Source organism: Mobula hypostoma, chromosome 21 (genome assembly GCF_963921235.1).
Source record: "Mobula hypostoma chromosome 21, sMobHyp1.1, whole genome shotgun sequence".
Taxonomy (NCBI): domain Eukaryota; kingdom Metazoa; phylum Chordata; class Chondrichthyes; order Myliobatiformes; family Myliobatidae; genus Mobula; species Mobula hypostoma.
The window spans coordinates 40,894,087-40,921,268 of NC_086117.1; the positions used below are offsets into that span (position 1 = coordinate 40,894,087).

At 42.7% G+C, this 27,182-nt stretch overlaps 1 protein-coding gene across 2 annotated transcripts in view; it reads right to left on the reverse strand.

The window, feature by feature from the left end:
• Positions 1 to 12,839: 12,839 nt before the first annotated feature.
• The window catches only part of pnpla7b (patatin-like phospholipase domain containing 7b), a 334,759-nt gene continuing 320,416 nt past the window's right edge, over positions 12,840 to 27,182 (reverse strand). For both annotated transcript variants that reach the window (XM_063073811.1, XM_063073810.1), the window contains exons 35-36: positions 25,983 to 26,087; positions 12,840 to 18,401 (exon numbers count right to left, since the gene is read on the reverse strand). In XM_063073811.1, coding sequence (XP_062929881.1) covers positions 18,400 to 18,401; positions 25,983 to 26,087 — 107 coding nt within the window. In that variant the 3' untranslated portion in view covers positions 12,840 to 18,399. The remainder of the gene's footprint in view (positions 18,402 to 25,982; positions 26,088 to 27,182) is intronic.

Here is a 27,182-nt window from a genome sequence, read left to right on the forward strand (position 1 = left end):
GACCAGACAGAGGTGGAGAGGGTCAGCAACTTTAAATTCCTCGGTGTTATCATTTCTGAGGATCTGCCCTGGGCCCAGCTTGTAAGTGACATTATGAAGACAGCATGTCAGCACTTCTATTTTCTCAGAAATTTATGAAGATTCAGTATGTCATCTAAGACAAACTTTTATAGATGTGTAACTCTCAGGTCCGACTGATGGCGTTACTCTAGGAGAAAACAGTATCCAGTCCCACCAAACTTGTGAAATCTCGTTTGTGTGGATGCTGCGTGATGTTTTCCCCTGTTACAAATCAGTACCACGAAATAACAAACAGTACACCATACGAAATTAAACGATTGAGCATTATAATTCTTAATTTGACTATAGGGTTAGTAAAGAAAACAAAAAAAAGGGCCCATTTTAATGGAACAGTCTATTGCGCATGTTGGAGCTCATGATTTTCCCATCTGTTCGTTCTCCATCGATTTCCCCAGGCGTCATCAACTCCTGACCCCATTCCAAGTCCACTCCATCCTGCAGTCTACAACCTCTCCATTCTGGCATCTTCTGCCGAACAAAAGCCCGCAAATCCCTCGCTCTCAGGCACACAAGAAAGAAAACCACTTCCCTCATTGGACACCGCACATGCCAAAGCCCCGTTATCTCTAGTCATAACCCAAACACTGCTGCTACAGAGAAACCATTACATTAGCAGTGAAACCATTCCCAGGATGTTACAGATGTATGGTGGAGAGTATATAGACTGGTTGCACCACAGCCTGGTATGGAAACACCAATGCCCTTGTATGGTAAAGTGGACACAGCCTATTCATCATGGGTAAAGCCCTCCCCACCACTGAGCATGTCTTCAAAGAACGCTTCCACGGGAAAGAAACATCCACCATCACAAACCCCCACCATCTAAGCCATGCTCTCTTCTCACTGCTGCCATCAGGAATATGGCACAGGAGCTTAGAGCCCACACGACTCGGTTCAGAAACAGTTACTACCCCTCAGCTATTAGGATCTTGAACCAGAGGGAATAACTTCACTCACCCCATGACTGAACTGCTCCCACAACCTATGGACTCAATTTCAAAAACTCTTCATCTCATTTTCTCAACATGTGTTGTGCATTTATTTATTATTTTTATTATTATTTATTTTTTTCTCAGCTCAAGCTGGTAAAACCTGAGGTACAGGGATAGCCAAATGCACTCACTTGTCAATTGCTAGGAGCTTTCAGACTACTCTGGTGGTGTTTAGTATTGTGGCTTTCTGAAGATTTACATAGATATTACTATTTAGCTCTAATTGTTTAATGCTATTGTGTAGTGACTTTGGGATGACACCAGTTGTACGTATTACAATTGGGACAATGTATCATCATCATCATCATCATCAGGTGCCATGTCCAGTTTGAGCTTTGACTGCCATGGCCCACACACTCCTGCTTCAGGTCAAGTGAATCAATTCATTGGTATTCATTTCCAGTTCTCTGGCTGCTGTCTCCATCATCATTTGTCTTTGCCTTCCTCTTGCTTTCTTCCCTTCAATCTTTCCCATAATTACCGTGCATTCTAACTCCTCTTTCCTAATCACATGTTCAATGAAGTTACGTTGCCTTTTCAAGATCTCATACATTATTTCTAGTCCTGACGAAGGGTCTCAGCCTGAAACGTCGACTGTACCTCTTCCTATAGATGCTGCCTGGCCTGCTGCATTCACCAGCAAATTTTATGTGTGTTGCTTGAAACTCCAGCATCTGCAGATTTCCTCGTGTTTGCATTATTTCTCTTCTTGTGTTTGCTCTGTTCATGACATCCTCGTTAGATATTTGTTTCATCCATGATATTCTTTGTATCCTCCTCAAAAACCACATCTCTGCTGCTTCAATTCGTTTCCGCATGTTATTAGATATTGTCCAACATTCTGATCCATATACATAACTGGATAAACGTAACATTTCAGTACTCTGAAGCAGATTGTCATGCCTAGTTTAGTAATGGTCAGTACACTCTTCATTCTCATAAAGTTGTCTTTTGCCATCCCTTGTCTTCTTTTGATGTCCATGTCGCACCTGCCATCTGATGTCACCCAGCTTCCCAAGTAGCAAAAGTTCTGTACTTGTTTTATGTCTTCCCCGTTTATCCTCAGCCTGCAGATAGGATTCTCCTTCTTTTTAGATATCACCATATATTCTGTCTTTTTGCACTTTCTTCAACAACTATATCAATTATTTTTTGTAGTTCTTCCTCTGTACTTGCAATTAACACAGTGTCATCCGTATATCTGATATTATTGATGTTTTCATCACCAACTTTGATTCGCAAGATGTCTTTTATTTCTTGTAATATTATTTCACTTTACACATTAAACAAATCAGGGGAGAAAACACACCCTTGTCTAACGCCTCTCTTGATTTTCATAAACTGACTTACTTCTCCATTTATTCCTACAGCAGCATTTTGTTCCCAGTACAGATTTCTGATTAGGTGGAGGTCTTTTGAATCTAGATCTAGAGTTTCCTGTAATATTTCAAATAACATATTGTACTTGACTTTATCAAATGCTTTTGTGTCGTCGATAAAACAAACAAATCTTTTTGCGCTTGAATAGCTCATTCTGATAGGATCCTTAACATCAATATTGCGTTTCTTGTACCCTTGTCTTTCACAAAACCACATTGTTCTTTACAATGTATACACTATTCATTTTGCATAGTCTTTCAATTTCCTCTTTTAACTCAGCATATTTCTGGTGTTTTTTGACTTATTAATTTCTGTTTGTTATGTGTGCTTGGAATGCCTATATCTATTAAATAAGTTGTTCTTGCTTGTTTATCCTGTATTATTATATCCGGATGGATATTATGGATTGTCCTATCTAATAATAACTGATCGGTCATAATATAATTTGTGGTATTCTGACTCTAAAACCGGATCAGGATTCTATTTACAGTAAGATTTGATTTCATTTATGAGTTTGCATTTTAAAGCAAGATCTTGATGAATGTGGTTTGCCACTTGATTGTGTTTGTGTAAGTAATCAGATTGAGTTAAACTGCTACAGGATCCTGCAACTTGTTGGATTGTGTCTGCTTTTTTTTTTGGCATTTTCTACATTTATCATCTTGAATTTGTTGATCTTTTATTATATATTGTTGATAATTTTTGTGTTAACTACCTGGTCCTGTATTGCCACAAGGAACCCTTCTGTTTCTGGGAAGAGGTTTCCAACTCTGAGCCAGGCGTTCGATACTTCCTTGTTGATGTCTAGTCTGCTCAGATTGTGGGAATCTCTTCCATGGAGGGTCGTGCTCTTCCATTGGTTAAGTTTTTCTTCAATAGTTAATTTTTCTAGGTTATGGTCTCACTTAAGTTAAGTGGAGTATACTCCTTATTAGAATTGCATGTGCTTGCGTGGAGTGCTGATTCCTGTTTTCATTGATGAAAATACATTTTTAGAAGTTTTTTTCTGACTGTTGCATAGAGGTTAATGTGTGTTATTCCTCTTCCCCCTTCTGTCCTAGGTAGTGCATTCGAATGTATATAATGTTATCTGAAACTTGTCACTTAAGTTCTCTTTGTAAATTTTCCAGATCAGTTTCAGACCAAGATATTATGCCAGAAGAATACCTTAATACAGATATATTTCCTTTTGTTTATTTCCTTTGTTAAATCTTTACTGTTGAGCTCTGTTAGGCAGATTTTCTTAAGTCTTGAAGTAGTCTGTCAAACATTTTCATTTAGCGCACTATGATCTATTTTCTTTGCTTGTTGATAACCCAGATACGTATATGCTTCATATTCATCCATTGGTTGTATTGTATTCTGCTGCTCTGTTTTACATTCTACTAGCCCTATTGCACCTTTCATTATGTTTAATGTTCTGCATTTATCCAGTCCAAAGTTCACGTTTCCATCTTTCGAAAATAGTTCTACTATTTAAATTAACTGCTTTAGCTTAACTGATGAATGGGCATATCATTTCAAATCATCCACGTATAAAAGGCGTGTTACAGTAGAGCTCATTTCATAGTTTCTGATCAATACCCTATTTTTGCCTGATTCAGTAAGTTGGAGAGTGGGTTTAAAGCTAGACAGGCTTAGGGAGTCACCCTGGAAAATGCCGTGGTTTATTTTGATAACGGTAGTTGTTTTTTTGGTGGTTAATAGATAGAGTGATTACAGTATGCTAACACTTCTTCAGATGTTGCTGGAATTTCACAAGTATTGGGTGTAGTTTATATATATTAAGAACCTCTATTAACCATGAATGTGGGACAGAATCAAATTCCTTATGCTGTACCAGAACCAGATTTATTATCACTGACATGTGCTGAAAAACTGTTGTTTTGTGGCAGCAGTACTGTGCAAAACATTAAAAAACTACTGTAAATTACAAGGTAAGTAAATAAGAAGAGTAACAGTGAGGTAGTGTTCGCTGATTCAGAGACTGTTGACAAATCTAATGGCAGAGGGGAAGAAGCTGTTCGTAAAGCATTGAGTGTGGGCCTTCAGGCTCCTGTACCTCCTCCCTGATGATAAGAGGGCATGTTCTAGGTGGAGAGGGTCCCGAGTGCCACGTTCTATGTCTTAATATGCAGAGGATTCACAACGAAGTGGATGAATTCATTGTACAAACAGTTGTTGTAATGAGGGGCTTAGGTGAGAATGGTAAGGACCCAAGTGCTGGAATTTCCAAGACTAGAATTGAGACATGATCTTGAGACTGAGAAGACAACAGTGTTCTTGATTAGATACTAGACTAGAACCTGATGAGGCTCAATGAGAATCCAAACGAGACAGGAATCCTAAACACAATCACAGACTGAACCAAAATTTAGCTGACGACTGAGCCCCGAACATGAGCTCAGGTGCTCTTTAAATATCCAAACCTTGGTGCCAAAACATGGGCGCCAATTAGCAGACAGGGCTGAATCTTTAAAGGGACCGTGCCAGCTATACATTCTCCAGAGAATCAGAGCATCTAAAGCCCGAAGGCTGGCACGGTCAGGTACGTGCCGTAATAGATGTGTTCTGTATGGTTTAACTGGGATTACAGAGGCATGTCTGCAGGGAGACCAAGGATGGGAAGAGAATGCCCAGGATATTCAACATTAGGGAAGGACAGGAGTAAAAGGGTAGCATATGGGCTGACTGATGATGAGATTAATTCAATAGTAAGGATAATGAGGTCCAATGAAGGAGAATCTGTGTGGGTAGGATTAAGAAATACTAAGGGGCAGAAAAGTTGGTGGTGTTATATATAAACTACCTTAGAATGGTGTTGATTGTAGAGATAGTAATAAAAATGAAATTGGGGATGTGTGCAAGCAAAAAGGGTGCAATTATAATCCTGTGTGACCTTAGACCCAAATAACTAACAATACTATGGGTGAGGAATTCCCAGAGTGTAAGTGGAATGGAGTGCTGAAACAATGTATTGAGGATCCTGTGCAGAGAACCCTATGGAGAACAGGTAATCCTAGACTGGGTTTTGCGTGCTGCGGAAGGATGAATTAGCAGTCTCATTGAATAAAGCCTCTTGTGGAGGAGTGTGTTTAATATGGATTTAATTATGGAGAATGATACGGTGGATGATGAGACCAGGGTCCAGAAAGAGGGGAATTTGTAATGATGAATGAAGGATTGACAGACAGTTGGACAAAAGCATTGAGTTTGAGATACTGTACATGAAACTCCTCGGTTCCAGGGAGAGGGAGGTACTGAAGTGTTGATGTCAATGAAACTGCTGGGACTGAGGGCAGATAAAACCCTCAAGCCTGACAGTCCGTAAAGAAGTAGCCCAAAAGACAATAGTTGTATTGGTAATCATTTACCAACATTTTACATACTTTGAATCAGTTCTATTAAATTGGGGAGGAGATAATGTAACAGCACCACTTAATAAAGGAGGGAGAGAGAAAACAGGGGTTGATAGAACAGTTAGCCTGACATCAGTTGGGGGCAGAATCCCAGAGTGCATTATCTCCAATGGAATTGCAGAACATTTGGAGATCAGGCGTCCAAATTTCTTGACTTTGCTTATCAGCGTTTCTGACACCATGTCTCAGCATCTTCATTTTTCATTAATAAACTGTATATTGTCAGCAATTTAAACTGTCAACAAGGTTACTTCACTCATGCAAAGTCAGTGCACATCCTTACAGTTATTTTCTTTTAACTGGAACTTTCTGTACCTGAACACTGTTGCAGCACTGGGAGCAGCTAGTCACAATGGAATATCCTTAAAAAATAATGACAGCATTAAAAGGGGGATTATTGCACAAAGTACAAAGTAAATTTATTATCAAAGTACATATATATCACCACATACTACCCTGAGATTCATCTTCTTGCAGCCATTCACAGTAGAACAAAGAAATACAAAATAAATGAAAGACTACAAAGACTGACCAACAACCAAAGTGAAAAAACTGTGCAAATACCATATTATAATAATAATGTCAAATAAGTAAATAAATAATACTGAGATCAGGAGTTGTAGAGTCCTTGAAAGTGAGTCTATAGGTTTAGAATCAGTTCAGTGTTGAAGGAAGTGAAGTTATCCACACTGGTTCGGGAGCCTGATGATTGAAAGTTAATATCTGTTCCTGAGACCTAAGGGCTTTGGTACCTCCTTCTCAATGGCATGAAGTGCAAAGAGACCATGGCCTGAATGTCCAATAACGTCCATGGACCATTATTATCTGTGACTCTTATGTTGTAGAAACAAGCAACAGAGGAAAAATAAGATTGTCAAGGTGTTGATATGATGCAGATTAGACGTAAACACATTCATGGCAATTTGACATGCCTGGTTCCACCGATCATGGGGCTACAGGGATGATTATTAAGAGATGGATTGAACTGTGTGACCATGAAGGCTCATTTCTCATTCTTATTATTCCCCCGGCTTGAGTAGATAGCATTATACTTCCAGTGGTGAGCTGTGAATTGCTCCAGCCACTGGAGTGACCTGAGGTCCTGGAGACCCTGCTGACACTGAGCTCCACCTCCAGGGAACAGGGGAGTCCCACATGTGGGACTCTGCAGCAGGAACCAGCCACCTGCCTCAGCCGTAGCATGTCTGGAACCTCCAACAGACAGCACAAAGCTTTTATATCAGATCCATGGCACAGCAACATAAAACAGTAAGAGATCACATCTCTTAACATAAAGCAATGCTTCCTCACTCCCTTTTGGAGTGAAGGAGGAGGAGAGGTGGCTTGATGGAGGTCTATAAGATTATGCGAGTCATAGATGGATAGTCAGTGCCTTTTTCTACGGATGGCAATGCCCAATACCAGAGACATCAATTTAAGGTGAGTGGAGGAAAGATTAGAGATGTCAGAAGTAGGTCTTTCACACCTACTGGGTGATGGAACATACTGCTGGGATTGGTGGTTGAGGCGGATACAATAGGGGCATTTAAAAAGCACTTAGATGGGCACACATATGTAAGAAAAATAGGTTATGGGCTGTGTTAGATTGATATTGGAGTAGGTTTTTATAGGTCAACATAACATGGGCTGAAGGGGCTGTACTGTTCAATGTTCTAATAGCCTGCTCAATAACTATATAATTCGGAGCTTGCCAGGCACATTCATCTCCAAACCTCATCATGGCACTGGTGAATAACTGGAGGGGAGAAATATGGAGTGACTCTGAGGCCATACTCGACTGAATAGAGCAGCACACAGCCCTGATAATGCTGGTCTGCATGATGCAGGGGATTGGCTAGTGCCATTCCTCAGAAAGAAGATGATTGTCAGAGGATTGTCCTCTGACTTTGCTGAGGGTTCATTTTCAGCTGCTTTACTGAGAGCACACAAGATCATAAGATATAGGGAGCAGAATTAGGCCATTTGGCCCATTGAGTCTGCTCTGCCATTTCATCATGGCTGATCCAATTTTCCTCTCAGCCCCAATCTCCTGCCTTCTCCCTATAAGCCTTCATGCCCTGATCAATCAAGAATCTATCAACCTCTGCCTTAAATATTCATAAAGAGTTGGCCTCCACAGCTGCCTGTGGCAAAGAATTCCACAGATTCGCCACCCTCTGGCTAAAGAAACACCTCCTCTTCTCCATTCTAAAAAGGATGCCACTCAATTTTGAGGCTGACTCTCCCTCCGTAAGAAACATCTTCTCCACATTCACTTTGTCAAGGCCTTTTGCCATTCAGCAGGTTTCAATGAGGTCCCCCCTCATTCTCTGGATTCTAGTGAATGCAGGCCCTGAGCCATCAAATGCTTGTCATATGACAAGCTACTCAATTCATGTTATAAGGATGGCATGGTGATGCAGCTGCTTCACAGCTCCTGTAACCCGCATTCAATCCTGAGCTCAGGTACTATTGACGTAAAGTTCACCTGTTCATCATGTGACACGCTAATTATCCCCTGAATAGACAGGTGGCACTCGAAATAAATGGAGGGATGGAATTGCTCAGGGCTGGCATTGAATTGATGGGCTAAATGGCCTCCTTCTAAACCATGAGAAAATATGAAAATCATAACTCACCTTCACGAAAAACTTAGGAAAAAGAGAGCTGGGATTGACCATTCATCAGGTAATGGTTAATGTTACACCTCCGCATCATTTTCCATACAAGACCATAAGACACGGGAGCAGAATTGGACCATTCAACCCTTGACTATATCACATATTGCTCAATCCCCATAATGTCAGAATTCTGATCTGAATGAACACAATGGCTGTCTGTGCCAAATAACTCCAAATACCCTGACCCTCTAACTGAAATTTCTGCTCAGTCCAACCCTTGTTCTCAGATTATGCCCCCTCAATCAGGGGAAATATCCTCCAAGCCTCAAAATTGTCAAGGTCTTTATGGGCTTTGGTTTATTATTGTCACATATACTGAAGGACGGTGAATAGTTTTTCTTGCACATTGCTATACAGATCAATTCATTACACTGTGCATTGAGGAAACGCAAGGTAAGACATTTATAGATGCAGAATGAAGTGTAACAGCTACAGGAAATGTGCAGTGCAGTTAAACAAGAAGGTGCAATATCATAATGAAGTGATTTTAAGTCAACAGTCCATCTTACAAATTGTCCAATTGATGTGACCTTCTCTAAATAAGACGTCTAATTGTTTAAGTTTTGATGCGGTGCTCTATAAAAAAGATGTCCAGCTATCTAAATTTTGATGCCACCTTCTGTAAAGAACCATTCAGACAGACTTGAATAGTCAAGGCATAGAAGGTCCTAATATGAGTCAATGGGAATACTGTGGATAGTGCCATCTATGACCCAGCATAGTTTCATGCAGCTTCTTTTCAATTTCATCCCTGCTGTTCTTGGCTTTGAGAAAGCTGAGCCCCCAGTACCTGTCAGGCTCCAGTTCCAAACAGTCACATTTTCTCCTTTGAGCATTTCACATCATAGTTCTGCCCCCTCTTACTCCACCTCCAGACTCATACTTTATATCGGCATTTGTCCACTTATCATTTTCTTCCATTTTGCACTACTATTCCTTTTTGTAATTTAATCCCTTCAATATTCCTTCTCTTTAACTGCACTTTAAAACCTTACATCCTGTCTCCCCCAATTCTAATGAAAGATCGTTGACCTAAAACATTTGCTCTGTTTTCACTCCACAGTTGCTGCCTACCTGCTGATCACCCCCAGCACTCTCTCTTCCTATTGCAGGAATAAGCCTGTGTGGTTCCCCTTTTGAAAAGGGGGCACTCATTAGCAATGCAGTAAAATAGATCCTATCATTGTAAGCTTACTTATGATGTTGAAGTCTTATACTGTCAAATGCAGCAGTTTTAACCAGCTCGTTGATCGTGAGGTTTTTGTGAGGTTGGCAGAAAATCAGCACAAGCTGTTTGGAAATCTGTGCCAAATTGAAACTCACATGATCTCTCTTCACCACTACAAGTCATGGGATGATGAACAGTAACAGCATCAAGTACTGTTGCTCTCACCGTAGGTACATTAACATGCTCCAGGCCAATAGCAATAAAGCTAATCTCAGAGGGGTAGAGGGGCAAAGTTTTCCTGTGCAATAGTGCTTCTTACAGGGATAACTCAAACAAGGTCTTAAGTTGAATTATTTACATTCTGCAGAACAGCGGGGAAGCAGGAGACATGAGACACTGCAGATGCTGGAGAGTGGAGCAGCAAACAATCTGCTGGAAGAACTCTGGGGTTAAACAGCATCTGTGGGAGGAAAGGAAAGCAAAACTCTGCACCAGGGAACCAGGGTTTGCTGGGTGGACTGTGTTGAGCATTACAAAGTTATGGAGTCCATGGGCATTGTGAGCTATTATGGTGGATTACAGCATGCACCATGAGTACTTGTCTGGCAATCACTACCAAAGCTTGTTATGAAGAGTTCATTCTCCCCCACAGCCTTCCTGCGAGAGGCAATTGAACAATGGAAAGATTGGGTAGAGCAGGATTAGTGTGCAGAATTAGTGACGGTACCAAAGTGCAATTTTTATAGAGTATTTGGCTGGCTGCTGGAAGGAATCCTAATGGTGTGTATTAAGCCACTCTCTGCAACCTTTGAGCATTTAGCCAAGCTGATGGTGTGTGACTAAGTGCTTCAATTTTCCTAGAAATAGATAGCACAGAAAGAGACCACTTAGCCCAATATCAGAGATAATTAGACAACACAAAGTAAATGCTACAAAACTTGACAAATATCGAGAGAACAGCGTTCCCCCCTCCCCAAAAAAAAAGTGCAAGAAATTATAATTTATCAGAACTCATTCAGGTCATCTTTCTCCAGGTACTGTCTGACATGTGAAGCATCATGAGCACCTCCTAGTCTTAAAAGTTTCTCCTTTGGCATTCCAGACCTAACCAGTTCCTCTCTCCCACCACTCTCCTTTGTCTAGCAGAATTGGCCCTTATTCTTAATAATTTCTCCTTTGGCTCCTCCCACTGCCTTCAAACTAAAGGTGTAGCCATGGGCACCCATATGGGTCCCAACTATGCCCGCCTTTTTGTTGGCTTTGTGGAACAATCCATGTTCCAAGCCTATACTGCTTTCCATCCCTCACTTTTCCTTCGCTACATTGACGACTGCGTTGGTGCTGCTTCCTGCATGCTTGCTGAGTTTGTTGACTTCATCAACTTTGCCTCCAACTTCCACCCTGCCCTCAAATTTACCTGGTCCATTTCTGACACCTCCCTCCCCTTGCTTGATCTCTCTGTCTCTGTCTCTGGAGACAGCCTATCTACTGATGTCTGCTATAAGCCCACGGACTCTCACACATGGACTATTCTTCTTCTACCCCCCCCCGTTAATTGTAAAAATGCCATCCCCTTCTCTCAATTCCTCCGTCTCCACTGCATCTGCTCGCAGAATGAGGCTTTTCATTCCAGGATGAAGGAGATGTCTTCCCTTTTTTAAAGAAAGGAGCTTCCCTTCCTCCACTATCAACTCTACCCTCAAGTGCATCTCTCCCCTTTCACGCACATCTACTCTCACTCCATTCTCCCGCCACCTCCGTGTCCAACATATAATTCTCCGTAACTTCTGCCATCTCTAACAGAATCCCACCACCAAGCACATCTTTCCCTCCCCCCAACTGACTGCTTTCTGCAGGGATCTCTCCCTACGTGACTCCCTTGTCCATTTGTTCCCCCCCCCACCCACCCCATCCCTTCCCACCAATCTCCCTCCTGGCACTTATCCTTGTAAGCAGAACAAGTGCTACACCTGCCCTTACACTTCCTTCTTCACCACCATTCAGGGCCCCAGACAGTTCTTCCTGGTGAAGCAACCTGTGATTCGGCTAGTGTGATATACTGTGTCCGGTGCTCCCAGTGTGGCCTTCTATATATTGGTGAGACCCAACGCAGACTGGGAGACCGCTTTGCTGAACACCTACGCTCTGTCCACCAGAGGAGGCAGGATTTCCCAGTGGCCACACATTTTAATTCCACGACCCATTCCCATTCCGATATGTCAGTCCACGGCCTCCTCTACTGTCAAGATGAAGCCACACTCAGGTTGGAGGAACAACCCCTCATATTCCGTCTGGGTAGCCTCCAACCTGATGGCATGAACATTGATTTCTGTCACTTCTGTTAATGCCCCTCCTCCCCTTCTTACCCCATCCCTAATTTATTAGTTATTTTTATTTTATTTTTTTCTCTCTTTCCTTCACACAATAACTCCTTGCCTGTTCTCCATCTTCCTCTGGTGCTCCCCTTCCCCTTGCTTTCTTCCAAGGTCTTCCATCCTATTATAACTCACCCTTCTCCAGCCTTGTATCCCTTTTGCCAATCAACTTCCCAGCTCTTAGCCTTATCCTTCCCTCTCCTGTCTTCTTCTATCATTTCGAGTCTCCCCCTCCCCCTCAAACTTTCAAATCTCTTACTATCTCTTTTTTCTGTTAGTCCTGATGAAGGGTCTCGGCCCGAAACGTCAACTGTACTTCTTCCTATAGATGCTGCCTGTCCTGCTGTGTTCCACCAGCATTTTGTGTGTGTTGCTTGAATTTCCAGTGTCTGCTGACTTCCTCATATGAGCACCCTTCCTTTTATTTTCAGATTTATGGCATTAGCAGTATTTTTGATTGGCTTTTCACACAACCTTTAATCAAAGATTTGACCCCATCAAAAACTTCTTTTGAGGCTCATCTTCCTGATCCTCATTTCTTCCAAATAATATTTAAATTTGTGTAGACAGAAGTCAGACTCTAACGGCTACAAGTTCTGTATTTTTGTCTATGTAGCTCAATCATGGAACAATGCAAGCTGGCTTTCTCCCCTATTCTGAATTTCCCTTCTCTGTTTTACAGATGTGATGTGTTTATGATTGCCAAATTTTGTATGTGATTTTTTAAAAAGTGACTTTAAGACAAGGAACAATGAAGATCTCATCTTTAATGGATCTAAAAGGCACGTATGCTCAGCGTAAACACTGAAGGTAAATCACATGTTAATTACATACAGACTTCATACAAGAAATAGCTATGTAAACTCTGATAATAGTGGACAATATATTGTGGGAAAGCTTTTGTCTAACAAAAGTCTGACTACATTTTTGTTCCATTTATAAAATGCTGCACAGTACAACCCAGAATCCATCCGGTGGTAAATGTTAGCCAGGTTTTTGGAACTCTCCTGCATGGTTAAAGCTAATGTTTCCTTTTGCTACTTCCCTCTCCTCTCAGGACCTTGGCAGTTACAGGCGACTCGCTGGCAAGCATTAGCCAGTCTGAGCTAAATGGTGAGATAACATGTTTTGAGGATGTTGGGTGAAGAAGTTGACCAGAACCCGGGAGAATGCTGTTGTCTTTGATAAGGCCATGAGGACTGGATGTTCAGTTAAAACTAATCTGAGGGACGAATTACAATAACGATGATTTGCCTGTTCTTTGGACTAAAAAAGTAATCTAGTGAATCCTTGATCTTTGACACAGAGGAGAATTCTACTACTCTAAACCAAACAGGCAGCTCAAGGGACAGGTTACAACTAGGGTACAGTTTTTGCTGGCTGTACCATACGTTGGTATATTGTTCAAGTCCTTATGAGCTTAGACAGATGGAGCAGATTGATTCTGATGGCACCACAACCAGCATGACTAGACTTAATTCTTGGCTCCCACCTGAGAAGGTTAATGGTCACCACTGGAAAGCCATGTCTAACATCAATCTTACTTTCCTTTACTTCATTCACTGGATTTGTGCAATGCAGGGGTTCCAACTCCCCAAAACAGGCCAGTGCCACTGCAGCCCAACTGTAATGTAGCAGATTTGAATTGGATTTGAAAAATAGGCACAAGCAGGCCACAACATGCTAGCTGATCCACTAACAATGCAGAACTTGTGAATGCCACACAAGAATATACATGGTATTTATTGTCAATAAATATTCTCATGGATTAAAGAGCTAACAGTCCATCCTTCTACAGGTAACAGATGACATTCATCTCTTTCCTTCAAACTCAAGTAGTAAATACACAACGGGACAATGTTATTTGCTGGGGTTTACAGAGACTAGACAAGATAGAATGTTAAATACAAAAAAAGAGCTGAGGTACGCTGGATATTAACTGGTGTTTATTTTTCCCTTTTTCCCTATCCTCATCCTCCTCCTAATAACGCTAATGGATTTCTCTCTATCTTGGAAAATTCTCTGCACACTGCTTGCTGTCAAAGAGTTCAGACATTCAAGACTCAGCTCGCTGCATGGGGTCAGATGGTAAACGGACAAGCCTTCCTTCAGCAGGAGAACCAGACTGAGCTTCTCTACCACTGATGTACCCGACAGCTAGCTTGTTGGCAATTGGGCCACATGGCTCCAACACATTTTTTGTTTATAGACGCCACATTCTCAGACACTTTGGCAGGAGGTGGGCAGATAATGCAGCTGGGATGGCTGCACATGAGGACACTAATTCTCTGTGACGGCGCCTCACAAAGCAGTTTTTTTTGTTTTTTGTTTTGCATCTTTGCTGCTCCCGTTAAGCTTTCCACTTGATTTAGATCAAAGGAGGTCCATATGTAGCCCATTCACTTTGCAGAGCTTGACTGTATTTTTCACTTTAACCTAGGAGTCTGGTCCATGATTAATAAGACCCCTAAGCCATTGCTTAAAAGTGAGGGCATGCCCTTCCCCTGCACATCATGCCTTATAGAAAGAAAAAAAATTAGCACAAATCAATTAAAAGTGGACTAAATGTTCTATAATCCATAATTGGTAGAATAAGCACAAATTGGAACCTTCCTTGCTTTTTATGATCAGCCTTGAATGAGAGAGGGGTCATTCTTCCATTGTCAAGGCACTAGACACCAATTAATGTCCACCAACCTCTGCACCAGCTACGATTCAATAATGATAAATATTGCATTGATTATTGCAACAAAATTTAAAAAAATTCCTTTACCCAGCCAGAGCTGGGATGGCTGCACAGAAGGACACATATTCCCTGTGACTGTGCTTCACAAAGCAGTCTATTTGGCTTTATGTTTTGCATCTCTGCTGCTCCCATTAAATCTTCCACTTGTTTTAGGACTCTGATTATGTTTTCCAGAGAGGCGATTTGTCCAACGTGACATTCCCTTTCCACTGACGGAATGGTGCCCTGCCAAGGTTCACCATTAATGGCTAATGTGTAGACTTTAGTGCTATGTCTTAACACCTTTTTTTTAAAAAAACAACTAATATACGCACGAGCAATATAATTGCCAAGACTCCCTGCAGCTTCATCCTATTCACCAGGCTCCTGTGACAGAAGATGAACAGTTGTCTCAGTGTGATATCTGCACAGACACACTCAGCCCCAGCACACTGTAAATCACAGTTGCTGGAAGGTAAACACATCTATTCACTCAGTCCCACAGGCAATATATCAGCAGGCTGATCTCCAGTTTGCAAGGAATCAGGGAAAGCTGCAATGGGATGTCCATTGCTTTAAGGTGTAAGTGTCATTGTGTTAAAGAGAGCTCCCCCCTCTGCCCCATTCGACTGGAGGTTCCAAAGTGAGCTGAATAGAAGCAGATGCCATGGGCCATCCTGTCTGAGGGGTGATTGGAGTCGATTACTGGCGGTGGGGGCGTGAAACTGGTGAAGGCAATGGCTGCATCTGCACTCACTAAGTCCCATTAATTCTGATCACTGAAGACATTCAAATCTCTGGCCAATGTCTGTCATGTAAAGTGGATGAACATGGGATACTGATGGGTAATTAACCCCTAGTGTTTCAGACTGGCTGCAATATGAGGTAGATTCCCAGCTCTCGATATACTGGGATGCTATACAATGTTAAAGCAGTTCATGTACTGAATGATTACTCTGTTGATCCGACTGTAGGGCACAGTTAGATGAGGAGAGGACACAGAGAAAACGAGGCATTGGAGCAGAGTTAAGGCTGCCAATTAGTCACAATGATTTTTAGATTCCTTGTACTATTTTGCTTGTTATTCAGTCAACTAAACAACTCCCCCCGCTACCAACTCGAGTCTGGGTTGAGCTGATCTGGAGTCAAAGGTGAATTTTACCCATCAATCACAAAGGATCTCACACTGTGTGTGGTGGACATAAAGCAGGACACTGACCAATCATCTCTATTTTACGTACAATTACTCTTCCAAGGAACAGCTTAGTGTGGAAATGAACCTTCAAACAGCAAGGACAAAGGACAATACATGAAATGTAATCAGTGTTCAGCCCATTTGCAGTCTGCCCTGCCCAGACTGGGGAGTCCCTTCCCACCTTCATCCGTGACACTTCTTGATGTCTTCAATAACTGGCCCTGATTGCATCACTTTCATTATACATGTTCAGTCCTTATACACGTCTATCCCCAATCACAAAGGCCTTAAAGGTCTCCGATTCTTTCTAGACAGCAGACCCAATCAGTTCCCCTCCACCACCACCATCCTCTGTCTGGAGAAACTAGTTCTCACCTTTAACAATTTCTCTTTCAACTTACCCCATTTTCTCCAAATCCAAGGTGTAGCCATGAACACCTGCATGGGCCCTGACTATGCCAGCTTTTTGGTCGGCTATGTGGAACAGCCCATGTTCCAACCCTGCACCTTCAATCCTTTGAATGCTCTTCAACTCTTCATTGATGACTGCATCAATATTCCTTCCTGCACCCAAGCTGAGCTCGTCAATTTCATTAACTCTGCCTCCTACATCCCACATCCACTCTGCCCTAAAATGTTTTGGTCCATCTCTGATTCCCCTCTCACCTCCATCTCTGGAGACAGATTATCTGCAATATATTTTATAAACCTACTGACTTTCACAACTATCATGACTATTCCCGCAGTATCATTTATAAAGATGCTATTCTGTTTTCTCAGTCCTCCATCTCTGCTGCATCTATTCTCAGGAGGAATCTTTCTACTCCAGAACATCAGATATATCCCCCTTCTTCAAAGAAGAGGGTTTCTCTTCAACTATCATCAATGCCACTCTCACCGCAGCTCCTCTATTCCAACCATCTTAAAAGGGATAGGATTCCCCTTGTCCTCAACTACATCCCAGATTATAACTTACCCCATTTACAATGGGATCCTACCACTTAAGCACATCTCTTCTACCTCCCCCCCCCCCATTCTCTGCTTTTCACAGAGATCACTCTCTATGTGACTCCGTTGTCCACTCACCCCTCCCCTCCTTGCAAGGAGACAAGTGCTACACCTGCCCCTACACACCCTCCCTCACCATCTTTCAGGGCCCCAAATAGTCCTTCCAGATGAGCAGCGCTTCACCTGCGAGCCTGTTGGGGTCATCTACTGTGTCTGGTGCTCCTGGTCTAGCCTCCCCTACACTGGTGAGACCTGACATAGATTGGGGGACTGCTTTGTTGAGCATCTTTGTTCCGGCTGCCACAAAAGGCAGGACTTACCGGTGGCCACCCATTTCAATTCGACTTCCCATTCCGACATGTCGTTCCATGGAGGAGAAAGGGAATTCTCCAGTCAAAGTTGGTTCTTTGACAGGAACAGTGTCATGGTTACGAGTGACAAATCATGAGCAGGTGACCAGAGGGGGCTTGGAAGGTGGGGAACAAGTACTGTCCTCTTTAATCTGAGACCCACTGACTCATATTGCCTCCACTGGAAGCAAACAAAGTAAGGTTAAGGAGAAGGAAGCATGGTTCAGGTCTGAGTGCAGCAGAGACAGGTCAGTCTTATATGGCTCAGTCATTTCAAAATGAAAAAGACCACAAAGAACAAAATAAAAGGGCAGTGTTTTTCAGGCAGCTTGGATGAGGCAGATCTGGGTGAGATTCATTTCATTTCCCAAAAGTCCAGGCAAGAAGGAAGTGAGCCTTGCACAGGGATAGAAGGATTAGAAGCTCCTGGTATGTTGCACAGAGGCCAATAAATCTTCCCTGTCACTCTACCACTGGTCCTCCAAAAGTGCATTGTGAAACAAACTTAAATCGTGCTGGACCCTGCACTTAAAACACAGCTACTTTGCAAATGAGCTTAAACTCTATGTTATGACACTGTAGGGAGATAAATGGAGTAATTTAAAATACTGAATGAGTTGCAGTATTTTTACTCTTCTGGCAACTATCTGTTGATGGGGTTGGAAAATGAGGTAACCTTGCGCGAACTTGAAATGATCTGAAAAACTGTATACATTTAGATTACGGACCTATCCTGAAGGCCTCAACTTCACAAACACATTAGTTGTTATATAGTGTGGCGGTAACGTGTTCATCACGACCTCACCAGAGTCACTCTTCCATCCACTCTCCTCCACAAAATGTCACAATATTCAGCCAAAAACAATTAACATAAAAGGCAGTGGGGCAAGGAGCATCAGAATTCAAAACAAGTAAACTCTAAACTATGAGGAATGCAGCTTCACAAAGTTGATGGCTCATTCCATTAGGCCACAGTGCTCAGAATTTCAGAAATAGATTTCCTCTGCTTGAATCCACTCTCTTCATCCTGTAACACATTAAGAAACAGTCAGGTACATTATGCTGAGAATCCTATCTGCTGAACTTTAAGAAAGCCTATAAGCTCTTGATTTTACACTCACTTTGGCCTCATTGTCATGGCAACAATATTAAGGTTTTTATTTTGCAAAGAACAGCACGATTCAGCAGACAGTGGAAAAGAAGTTTACTGACGTGCAACCTTCATTCAAGTCAGTAATTGTACAAAACCCTTGACCTGGAAGCGTGGGCATGTGATGTCTAACTTACTGGGGGTTATGGTAGACCAAACAGTGTGAGACCCAGGGACAGGGCTACTGTAACAGCAAATAAACAAAATAGTTGCCTCACTTTGTTTTTATTAAAATGTCAGAGGGGGTTATAAGTGTCACATGGATTGAAGGTTTGGAACAGTATTTACAATGGTGCTCAAGGTATAACTGTAAGTAATCCACTGTCTCAGTATAAACAGTATAAATCTTCATCTGGAGTGCCAGGTCGATCAAGGTTAACCAGAATGGCTGTTACGGAACTGTAATTTCCGACTAGCTTGACTGAATGTTTTGAGAAGATAAAATGGAGAGAGCTGATGAGAAAAGAATGATGTAATCTGCTTGAATTTGACATGGTCCCACATGGCCGGCTGTTCAAAAAATAATCCAAAGGATCCAGAAGAGAGGCCAGTTGGATCCAAAATTAGCACAGTGGCAGGAAGCAGAGAGTAATGGGTGACAGGTGACACACACAAAATGCTGGAGGAACTCAGGAGGCCAGGCAGCATCTATGGGTGACAGGTGCTTTAGGAGCATAAAGTAGTTACCAATATCCTGCCTTTTTTCTTTTTGTTGTGTGCATTAAAACCAACCTAAATATAGGGGGCACGGTAGAGAAGTCTGCAGATGATTCAAACATTGGCTGCGTGGTTGACTTTGAGAATCATATGAGAATCGTATGTTGGGGTATACAGATGGTCTTATCAGTTGTACAGGAAAGGGGCAACAGAAATGAATGTGGAGAAGCGTGAGGTAATGCTCTGTGAGATGCAGCCTGGAACAGGAAAATGGGAGGTTACTGAATGGAGAGAAGGAAAAGAGGAATCTAGAGTGCACGTCTAAAGATCCAGACAGATCAACCAGTCGGTTAGCTAAATTTTAGAATACAGAAGAGATAATGATAGAATGGTATGCAATACTAACTAGAACACAGCTTGGAAAAACATACATTTCTGGGCACCACATTGTGGAAGAGGATGCAGAAGTTTAAAGGCCAAGAAAATTGAGGAGAAATTGATTATCTTCTGCTGTTTTCTTTGGAAAAGAGGGGAGTCTATAAAATTATAAGGGGCTTCTACAGAGTAAATAAGAAGGATCCATTCTTCATAGCAATGAGATCAAAGCCAGGAGACAAAGATTTAAAGTTACAGGCAGAAGGATGGGGGGAGAGGTAAAGAGGGATTGAGGAAGGAATGTTTCCACCTAGGTGGTAACAGGTATCTGAAACACATGGTAGAAGCAGGGAGCTTCTTCATATTTAAGGAGGTTTGGATAAGTATGTGAAGAGCTTTGACCTATGTGTCTACAGACCTAGTGCTGGAAGCTGGAACTAGCCTTTGCAGCTCTTTCTTTGACTAGTGCAAACATGATGGGCCAAATAACTTCTTTGTATTGTAAATCTGATGTGATTCCTTGACTGTAGATCCTCTCATGGTGCAATTACCAATTAGCCAAGTTACGTTTTCCATGTGTTCCATCATAGGAATTATCTTTTACAGATTCTCTTCTAAATTGGTCACAAGCTCACAGGGGGAATGATCAGTACAAAGCAGGAAAACACTGTAGACCAGCGAAGGACTTATTAAAGAGATGGCTCTTCAGAGGGCTTTGGTGACAGATGCAGTAAGCAGTGGTGTTTGGGAAGCTCTGCCCTGAGGCAAGGGGGTGGGAAGAGACTGCAGCTTACAGTAACGATAGAGGAGCAGGTCAGCCATTTCTCACCCACAAGATCACATGTCTGTGCTTTTCCAATTAACTCAATGCCCAAAAATAAATACACATTTCTGCCTCGGACTATTTTGCACTAAATATTTCCTTTGGATTAATAAGCATCCTGTTAGTGTAAACAATCTCTTTCAACCTATTCTAAACTTGTTCTGACTTGCAGAAGTCCATTATATTTCCCCTTATCCTTCCCTGCTGCATATTCAGGTTAGTTTATTGTTATGCACATCAGGGTGCAATGAATCTGTTATTCATGTAAAACTCAAAGAGCAAGAAGTATACGGGGTAATAATAAGCACAATGAAAAATACAACAAAAAACTCAAAACAACAGAATAGTGCAGGATCTCCAGTGCAGTCTGAGGTAGTGCATAAGAAATCAGTATCACTTTTAACATCACCAGAATATGTCGTGAGATTTGTTGTTTTGCAGTAACAGTACACTGCGATACATAGTAATAAAATCTATAAATTACAATAAAAAATATATATAAATAAATTTTAAAAGCAATGCAAAAAGAGCGGGAAAATACTGAGGAACCAATCATGGATTCATTATCCATCCGGAATTCTGATGGCAGAGAGGAAGAAGCTGTTCCTAAGACAGTGAATGTGTGACTTCAGACTCCTATCACAAACAAGAAAAAACCCGCAGATGCTGGAAATCCAAACGACACACACAAAACGCTGGAGAAACTCAGCAGGCCAGGCAACATCTATGGAAAAGAGTACAGTTGATGTTTCGGGCCTTCGGCAGGACTGGAGAAAAAAAGCTGAGGAGTAGAGTTAGAAGTTGGGGTGAGGGGAGAGAGAAATACAAGGTGATAGGTGAAACCTGAAGTGGGAGGGATGAAGTAAAGAGCTGGGATGTTGATTGGTGAAAGAGATACAGGGCTGGAGAAAGGTGAGTTTGATAGAAGAGGACTGAAGGCCATGGAAGAAAGAAAAGGAGGCAGGAGCACCAGAGGGAGGCAATGGGTGGGCAAGCAGATGAAGAGAGAGAGGGAAAAGGGGATGGGAAAAGGTGGAGGGGGGGATGGGGGGCATTACTGGAAGTTTGAGAAATCGATATTCATGCCTTCAGGTTGAAGGCTACCCAAATGGAATATACGGTGTTGTTCCTCCAACCTAAGTCTGGCCTCATCACGACAGCGGAGGAGGCCATGGACAGACATATTGGAATGGGAAGGGGAAGTAGAATTAAAATAGGTGGTCATTGGGAGATCCCATTTTTTCTGATGGATGAAACATAGGGAAGCAAGCACCTCAGTGGCCATCAAGCCAAGACTTCTAGATCTCTGATTGACCTTTAGGCTTCAAACTTTGGCATCTACCTGGAACTCATCAATGACAACAAATGAAGATCCTGAATGAGGACCCAAGTCCAGGCCTTGAACTCCATACTGGCTGATAATGGGACCCCAGGGCCTTCAACTCCAGGCTCTCCGAATCCCATATACAAGGGGTCACTGATCCTCGTGCCTCTTGCTTGCATGGAATTCCAATCCTGGAACGCACCGACAACTTGTTGATTTCTCCTAATTTCTCCTTTGGCTCCTCCCACTTAGTCCAAACTAAAGGTGTAGCCATGGGTCCCAGCTATGCCTGCCTTTTTGTTGGCTTTGTGGAACAATCCATGTTCCAGGCCTATACTGGTATCTGTCCCCCACTTTTCCTTCGCTACATCGACAACTGCATTGGCGCTGCTTCCTGCACACATGCTGAGCTCGACTTCATGAACTTTGCCTTCACTGCCCTCAAGTTTACCTGGTCCATTTCTGACACCTCCCTCCTCTTTCTTGATCTTTCTGTCTCTATCTCTGGAGACAGCTTATGTACTGATGTCTACTATAAGCCTACGGACTCTCACAGCTACCTGGACGATACCTCTTGTCACCTTGTGTCTTGCAAAAATACCATCCCATTCTCACAATTCCTCCATCTCCGCTGCATCTGCTTGCAGGATGAGGCTTTTCATTCCAGGACGAAGGAGATGTCCTCCTTTTTTAAAGAAAGGGGCTTCCCTTTCTCCACCATCAACTCTGGTCTCAAACGCATCTCTCCCATTTCATGCATGTCTGCTCTCACCCCATCCTCCCGCCACCCCACTAAGAATAGGGTTCCCCTTGTCCTCACCTAGCACACCACCAGCCTCCAGGTCCAACATATAATTCTCCATAATTTCTGCCACCTCCAACAGGATCCCACCATGAAGCACATCTTTCCCTCCTCCACCCTCTGCTTTCCACAGGGATAAAGGGCTACACATGCCCTTACACTTCCTCCCTCACCACCATTCAGGGCCCCAGGCAGTCCTTCCAGGTGAGGCGACACTTCACCTGTGAGTCGGCTGGGGTGATATACTGCGTCCGGTTCTTCCGATGCTGCCTTCTATATATTGGTGAGACCCGACGCAGGCTGGGAGACCGTTTCGCTGAACACCTACGCTCTGTCCGCCAGAGAAAGCAGGATCTCCCAATGGCCACACATTTTAATTCCACGTCCCATTCCCATTCTGATGTATCTATCCACTGCCTCCTCTACTGTCAAGATGAAGCCACACTCAGGTTGGAGGAACAACACCTTATATTCCCTCTGGGTAGCCTCCAACCTGATGACATGAACATTGACTTCTCTAACTTCCGTTAATGCCCCACCTCTCCTTCGTACCCCATCCGTTATTTATTTATTTATTATTAATTTTTTTTTTTTCTCTCTCTCTCCTTTTTCTCCCTCTCACTATACTCCTTACCCATCCTCTGGGCTTCCCCCCCTCCCCTTTTCTTTCTCCCTAGGCCTCCTGTCCCATGATCCTCTCATATCCCTTTTGCCAATCAACTGTCCAGCTCTTAGCTCCATCCCTCCCCTCCTGTCTTCTCCTATCAGTTCGGATCTCCTCCCCCGCTTTCAAATTTCTTACTATCTCTTCTTTCAGTTAGTCCTGACGAAGGGTCTCGGCCCGAAACATCGATTGTACCTCTTCCTATAGATGCCGCCTGGCCTGCTGCGTTCACCAGCATTTTATGTGAGTTGCTTGACAACTTGCTGACCTGACTCACTAGCCCTTGTCCTCACTGGTCTGCCAACCTGACATCTGACCACAGCCATCACACATCCCCCTCGCTAGCCTTTGAAGGTGGAGAGTCCAGCCTGACCAGTGTTGTGTCACTGCCAAGCCCTGTCACTTCTCCCCCACCACTTCCTTAGGTCAACAACCAATTCTTGGGGGTTCCTGGTGTTAAAGGGCTAGGTTGTTCTGACACCATGAAACAAGGTTCACCATCTCTTTCCTGTGCTCTGTCTCTTCACTGCTGCTGATCTAGCCTTTAACAGTGGTGTCATCAGTGAATTACAGATCGAGTTGGCACTGTAACTGTGAATACAGTCCTGGTTTTACACGAAGTGGAGGGTGGATGAAGCGTTATGATCCATTCTAACCAACTGAGGACTGCTGGTCAGAAAGTCTAAATACCAGTTGCAAATGGAGGCCTCAAACTAAGATCCAAGAGCTTAGAGATTAGTTTACTAAGTATTATGATGTTGAAGGATACGCTGTAATCAATCAAAACATCCTTACATATGCATTCTTACAGTCTAGCTGAACCAGAGCTGAACATAATGCAAAGATGATGGTGTCCTCCATAGACCTATTTTTCTTGTATGCAAATTTCAGGAAGTCCAGATTACCTGGGAGGCTGGCAAAAAAGTGGGCCATTATCAGTCTTTCAAAGAACTTCATTATGGTTGACGTTAGAACTACTGGTCGGTGGTCATTGAGACAGTACCCTTGGGGGCTCGAGTGATGGAGGTTTCCTTGAAGCAAACAGGGACAGTAGACTTGTGAAGTGAGAGGTTGAACATGTCAATAAAGAAATATGGCCAGTTGACAGTTTACCTTCTTGAAAGCACTTCTGACTTCTGCCACTGAGATGTCAGCAATAATCAGTGGGGGAAATTTGCTGGTCTCCTCAAAATGGGCATAGAAGACATTGAGTTCATCGGGTAGAGATGTGTTGTTGTTAGAGATCACACCTGGCTTTGATTTATAGTATGCAGGTCCGAAGACAGTCGCTTAGCATCCACCTGACTCAATTCAGGCTCTAGCTTGCTTTTGTATTCTCTTTTGGCATCCCTGATTGGAGAACTCTACTGGAGAGCTTACTTAAGTTTCATTGTACAGTGGAGGTCATGTTTCCTGAAAGCCTCGGTTCTGGAGTTCAGTAGAGAATGGATGTCCCTGTTTATCAAGGTTTCTGATTAGGATAGATGTGATTTTTCAAATTCCTTAAACATTATAGGTCATGCCCAGATGTATAACAGGAGCATCAAATTAAAATCTGATGCCCAGTCATACCAGGAAATACTGCTAAAGCCTGGTCAAAGCAATAGTTACAAAAAGCTAAATGCAAAATGATGACAGTTTTGCTGTTTTTAAGGAAAAACTTTAGAAGACAGAGATGAGAGGACATGGAAAACATCAGGTAAGAAATTACTGAGCTCAGGGCTAAGGCGAATGAGAGCAATAGAGTATTGGTGCAAACAAGGAGCCAAAGCTGGAAGGAGTGCAGGGATTTCAGAGAGCTGGAGGGCTAGAGAATCCTGGCATTCCAATTTTCTTTCTCTCTTGCTCGTCTGCTTTGAAAAAGGATTTCTTTATTTTGCCAATTCATTGGAACAGAGGAGCTAAACATCTGAGCCAGCAAACCACTTTGCACGGAGGCACCGGGCCAGATTCAATGACCAAATAGATTTGACTCTGTCACCTTCTGACTCAAGAGGATAGAGACATATGGGACTAATCCAGCCTGATACTTGCAAGCAACGATACTGAGAGTCTGGCTGACTTCTTTGTGCATTGGATAAACTTTAAGTCTATTAAGTCTTTGTCAAACTGAACAGGCTTTGAAAGCTTTGACGGTTAATTATCTGTCATGCTCTGCTTCATTCCTTCCACTTTTTATGAGACATTTTTAGATCAGGCAATCTTCTCTTAAACAAAATATTGATTCATGTTATCTTCTTAAAGCAGCTCTGAACCCTGCCTCACAGAGTGGCAGATCACTTGCCATTTGGCAAAGGTGGCAATACATGTTCATGTTATGTCATAAAATCTGAACACTAGAGGGGTCCACATCAAACACCTCTTGAGAGTGGAGTGGGCAGATTAAGGACAACAAATGAGCTAAATAAAACCAAAATTTGCCCACTTGGTGGGGAGGGTGGAGTGGAAAAGAAGTTTGAGGCAAAAGTTCAGAAATCAAGAAACCTCTCCTCCAAAAGCTGTGGGTGTTGGGACAACAGAAACACTGAAGATCGAGTCAGATGGGTAAGAAAGGATTTGAAAGGGTGAGCTGTCAGCCCACATTCTGTGTGCATTATCTACTGAGGTTGTTTTGAAGGCCAGGAACTCTCTTTGTACAGAGATGGGAAACAGAAAGAGCAAAAGCAGCAGAATCAAAGATAAATTCAAAATATGCAGCAGCCTTTTCAGGTTTTTCAGGAGACTGGTAACTTTGAATGAGCTGAATGTGGCTTCAGTCTTGATTCAGAACTGATGGGACTCAAAAATCAGTCAACAAAAAGGCAATATCTTACACTGTTCATCTTCATCTTCATTCTGCTCACTAGGGACACCATCGTAGTCTTCCCTCTCTGTGTCGAAAGCATCCTCTTCATAGTCGGTCTGGTAGTCAGATTCATCTGCAGGACAGGGAGCAAACGCTATGTTAAGGTGGAGCACTGGCAGTGTAACCCTAGCCTGGGATTTGGAGTGAACTGCCCTTCGATAGTCCAAGGCCAATTAACAACAGTCAAAGAGTGGCACTCACAACTTATACTTAAACTATCAAAGTAGTGACTCACAGTACAGTGTAAACCTCACTTCAACAGCATGTGCCAGGCCCCAAATCTGTCGACTACTTTTAAACATGTTAGAAAATATTTTCTCGATAGACAAATCATGTTTTGTTTTGCCATGCTGGTAAAGACACTAATTCTGCCTGGCTCTAGCTTATATTGAAAGTTCTCCACTAGTCACCCAGGGTCCCGCTCAGTATGCATGAGCCTAGCTATGTGCTCTATCCAGCTCTTTGACAATGGCAGTCATTGTAGCTGATCCCGATGGTTAAACATGCATAACTTACCACGAGATTCAAATCTTACCAGAGAGTCTGGGGGTGTTCCCTACTAGAAATCAGTATCATACAACACAGGAACAGTCCTGCAGCCCGTATTGGCTGTGTTGTCCATCTTACTCATGCATACTAATTACATTTATCAGTACTTGGTCTGTAGCCCTCTGTGCACTGGTGATTCAAGTTAGTTCATAGATGTGACAGTCTCTGTCTATACCACTCTCTCAGGCAGTGTGTTCCAGCCTCTAACCACACTAAGGGGAAAAATTTCTTCCTTATAAACCCTCTACCATAACGCTGTGCCCTCTGGTTACAGATACAACTACCATAGTGATAGGTTTACTACTGTCCACCCTATCTATGCCTTTGTGAAGTAACCAACTTCTAACCAAGACCCCTCATGCATTTTGAAAGGAGAGGAAAGATCTCTCAACAGTTAACTGAACTGATCCACTGCAGGACAGGGGCAGGACCAGAAAATGATGCTGGGGTGAGGGCAGGTTCAAGTGCTGATATTCTCTGGCACAGTATACACGGGAGGAATAGTTACTGGAAAAAAGTACCAAAGGGAGTCTGTCATTGGACCTTATCTTCAGCCACAATTTGTAGGGCAGAAAACCAAAATATTAAACAAATATTTCTATGACATCTTCTACTTTTC